The sequence below is a fragment of the Bombus huntii genome, chromosome 4 (assembly GCF_024542735.1).
Source record: "Bombus huntii isolate Logan2020A chromosome 4, iyBomHunt1.1, whole genome shotgun sequence".
In the NCBI taxonomy this organism is placed as follows: Eukaryota; Metazoa; Arthropoda; class Insecta; order Hymenoptera; family Apidae; genus Bombus; species Bombus huntii.
Genome location: NC_066241.1, coordinates 4,131,677 through 4,135,979, shown reverse-complemented (window position 1 = coordinate 4,135,979; position 4,303 = coordinate 4,131,677). Strand labels below are relative to the sequence as shown.

The 4,303-nt window shown below is 51.4% G+C and overlaps 1 protein-coding gene across 1 annotated transcript; it reads right to left on the bottom strand.

Annotated features, from left to right (window-relative positions):
* Positions 1-627: 627 nt before the first annotated feature.
* LOC126865269 (uncharacterized) lies at positions 628-3,764 on the bottom strand. The gene has a single exon (XM_050617629.1). The coding sequence runs from the start codon at positions 3,111-3,113 to the stop codon at positions 1,254-1,256; it is 1,860 nt and encodes a 619-aa protein (XP_050473586.1). The 5' UTR covers positions 3,114-3,764; the 3' UTR covers positions 628-1,253.
* Between the last annotated feature and the right edge of the window lie 539 nt (positions 3,765-4,303).

Below are 4,303 nucleotides of genomic sequence, written 5' to 3'. Positions count from 1 at the left end.
TGTATCGACGCGAATGAATCTGGTTAACATTTTCACCGCTCTTGACGCATACGTTATCGATCCTAAATATCTACTAAGGATAAATTAGTAACTAGAGGTAGCATTTTCGTAGAAACTCTGGAAGAATCTGTAACTGCGATGATCGTTTCTAAGATGCGTTTCAACAAAAGAATTAAAGATTGATCCGTCCGATGGATAAAGTATGGATGATTAATTGAAATAAAAAGAATCTCTTCTCGCTATTGGATTTATTCGACAATTTTCTCCGTTTCGTTGGCGGAACGTTCGCCTTGCGATTGAGATATGTGGCATTTGGATCAAGTTACAGGGACGAGTACTACACGGATTATTTTTGTTGCTGCGTTTTCCCGAGCCTAGTTCACGCGACTATCATCCTCGCGTCCTTTTATCTTCTCTACAAAGAATCGACAGTTCGCGGCCACGAGGCCTATCCAAATTTAGACTTGGACTTCTCTTAGAAAAAATAATCGAATGTGCATCGAGTGTCGCGTGGCCGACGAGGCTGATTCGTCGTTCCAGCCGAGGTTAGAGTTACGAAGCTCGACCCTCCAGCGAGGTTACGAACGGACGAAAAATTTTCGAGACGTCTGCCACGTTGTACGACGGCTTTTCACCTTCCTCACGATTGTCGGGGCTGTACGTGACGAGACTCGACGGCGCAACGAATGAATTTAAGACGAAAGCGCGACGTCAGGCACGCGACAAAGAACACACACGAACAAGTCTGCTCGTTCGCCCTCTGCGTCTCGTTCCTCGGATCTTTCGAGCGATCACAGGCAGGCCAAATAGGTGAAGGACAATTTCGATCGGCGCCAGATCGATCCTCGAAGCGAGAGCCAACGAACGAAGCGACTGAAAATATCGTTGACGAACATCGATCCGGGAAATCAACGTCAGATAGACCCCGTGAGAAACTGCGATCCTCTTCTGGCTTCTCCATTTTCGTCGATTGTCCGGATATTCGCTTTCTCTAGAAGTTTAAATATCAAAAGAGTATTACACGCGGGGCAGTAAAATAAAATATCGCCTGTCTCTCGATCGCTTATAGCTTCCTAAATAATAATCTGAGCATTCGCTTCGAAACACAGTCGCCTAACGATTGTTCTATGATTATTTTTCAGAAAGCTACAACGGTTCGAAGATCGACAATTTTACCACGTCTGATAGTTAGACCAGATATTTTGAAACTTGGCAGACAGAAGTGCCACGCTATAGAAAGCCTCTTACCTGCGCTATTTGTCCCTCCTCTCCTTCCTCTTTTTCATTTTCTTGGGATCGCAAGGCTTGCGCCTCTTGCACTCCAATTTCTCCGGTGGACAATAAAACGGATCTTTGCAACAAACGTATTTCTCCTTGTGCGGACACGGTGGCAGCGTCGGCTTGGACGGTTTAACCGCTTTTAAGTCGTAACAAGGACAAGGTCCAGGGTGCATTTTCGGTGGAGGTGGACAAGGGCAAAGAATCACCGGGTCCGTCGGTGGTTCGGGAAGAGGCGGCGGGACGCAGATTTCTTTTTTCGCTTTACCGGACGTTCGAACTTCCACGCACGATTCTACTTCGTACTTCGCCTCGGGAATTTCCGGACAGGGTTTAGGCGAGACAAACTTCGGGGCTGGACAAGTAGTCGGCCCGTATTCCATTTTCGGCGGTTTAGCGATTTCAGGCACCTCGCACTTTCCCTTTGGTAGGCACCTGTCGTCACACTCGTCCTGTTTCTCCTTCTTCTTCTCCCGCAATTTTACCGGCTTTCTGCCGGCACACACGTCCTTCTTCTTCTTCTTCTTCTCGGGCTTCTTCTCGCAAGGCTTCACGCAGCTGCGTCTCTTGTCTTCGCAAATGTCTTCCAAATCCTTGCAACTGGGTGGTTTCGCTGTGGATTTTCTAGACTCGTCGGACGAACCGAGTAACGTCGAGTCGACGTGGAATCTTCTGTAATCGATGCTCAGAGGCGCGAACCTGGATACTGCGTGATAAGTAGACATCCCCCTCTTCTTCGGCTTATTTCGGTTCCTCTTTCGCGGATTTTTCCCGCTATTTTTGGGACAAGACGGGACGTCCTTGGGGCAGGAGACTCGCGGTTTGGCTACTTGTTGGCAAGGTGGACAGGGTTTCGGGCATGGACAAGGCGGTGGCGGTTTAGGACAGGGGCAAGGACTGCACGATGGCGGAGGTGGACAGGGTGGAGGTTTGGGACACTCCGCGCACGGTGGACAAGGTGGACAGATTCTGGGCGGAGGGGGAGGTGGGCAAGGAAGTGGTCTGGGACACGGAATGGGTGGTGGACAAGGTGGACACGGTGGTGGAGGTGGACAGTAGGCTGGAGGGCATGGCGGCGGACAAGGGCAAGGTTCGCAAGGCGGTGGCGGCGGACACTCTCTTTGCGGTGGACATTCGGGACACTTTGGCACTTTTGGACACCTGGGTGGCGGTGGTGCGGGAGGTGGCGGACAGGGTGGCGGACATTTGGGCGGTCGAGGTACCTTGGGTGGCGGTGGAGGCGGCAATGGAGCTGGACACCTGGGACACTTGGGAGGCTTGGGCGGTCTCGGAGGCAGAGGACACCTTCGATAGCATATCTTCGGCGGCAGATGCTTCTCCTCCGCGGGTTTTTCACAGGGCATGGGACAAGGGGGTGGGCAAGGTGTTTCAGGCTGGGGACACTTGGGGTTCTTTGGACGTGGACGAGAGCATGGTGGAGCGGGTGGCACGCATTTATCCTGTGGGATACACGGCTTCTGTCGTTGGTACGATTGTCTGCAAGACCTTCTCCGTGAACTCTGGCCTTTGCTACAATCGGGAACTGACTTGGAAGAGAGTTTGGAGGGAGGACGAGGTGGCCTTTTGCCGTGCGCTTTGCCCATCAGGATGCAATCGTTTCGAAAGAATCTCGCTTGCTCTTGCCACAAGCGTCTCGTCAATCCTTCCGATAAACGCACGATCTTCTCGCTATCCTTCGATAGGGCGGGTGTAGCGGTAAAGTTCCTCGCGAACGCTAGGCTCGCGTTAGGTATTTTCGACGACGGCCAACTGCGCCCATTAAGAACGTACGATCCCAAAGAGTATCGACTTCTGGTTCGGAAGTTACCAAGCATCGCGGTGGAAAGCTTGAGAAGAGGTCTCAGCAACGGTGCGTTTAAATCGTATTTGTCCTACGACGCAGACAACAGAGATTTTGATCGATAGAGGATCGTTTAGTCCGCCGCTATCTCCACGTACCCTCTGTCTCTCGGTGCGCGTGACGCCCAACGCCTAACATTTTTTCGTTTTGCACGGTTTCTTCGCTGGACACTTAACGCAAAACGGCTTCTTTTCCGGCTTCGGTTTCGCGGGATAGCCCGGTGGACCCATGGGCTTACAGGGGCCCTTTGGCGGATGGCAAGGGCTCTTTTTCGGCCAATCCGGCGGATCCTCGCCGCAGTCCGGCTCGCCCAATCGTAGCTGCCGCCTCTTTCTCCCTACACCCTGGATACATCATATCGCGTTTTGCTTAGGTCTCTCGTTTCTCCTCCGATCGCTCGTTGCAAACGCCTTGCCTCTGGCCCACCTCCCTCCTTCGCCCACGACTGAATCGAACGTGTGTTACGAATGGAAAGTAAAGGATGATGGTATTCGAAGGAGATGGCTATCACGATCGCAAGGCGAAATCCGCCGCGAAACGATATTTTATCGACGATCTTCTATAGTGGTATTAGACGAACGATGGTAAACGCATAGGCAACAAACGTCTCGTATCTTCGATGAATTTCAAGTGGTTGCCATTTAAACGCTTAAACTAAGGGGATTCGACGCGTCGTTCTTCGACGACAACGACTCGAAAAGATCCTTAAACGACGTGCCATCGTACGAACGACTCCGTGGACGCAAGTCCATGTCTTCGTCTCTGGAAACGCGTTTATTGGGGAACTCTTTCTGCAGTTGGCCATAGTCTAAACCAATCTCGTCCTCGTATTCCTCGCCTTGGGGGAAGTAGTCGTCGTTGCTGATTCTGTCCTGTTCCAAGAGTACCGTGTCTCGATAGGAACTGGCGAGACCGTCGAGGATTTGGTTCTTCGTGACGTGGTTGAAGATCGAGTTAGAGGTCATTGACAAAGGGCCCCTGTTTCTTCGGTCCGAGGCTCGCGCGCTCGATCCCTTGATTCCGAGCGAACCGATGCTCGCCCTCTGCGGGGAGAGAGGATGATCCGACATTTCGATTGATTTATTTTCTTTTTTTTTTTTTTTTTTCAATTTTCACGATTAAATTTGGAAATGAGGAAGAGGCAGAAGGGAGGTGGAGCCATAG

Bases quoted from the DNA above. Each gene is read 5' to 3' on its own strand.
- LOC126865269 (XM_050617629.1), bottom strand. From the start codon at position 3,113: ATGCTTGGTAACTTCCGAACCAGAAGTCGATACTCTTTGGGATCGTAC.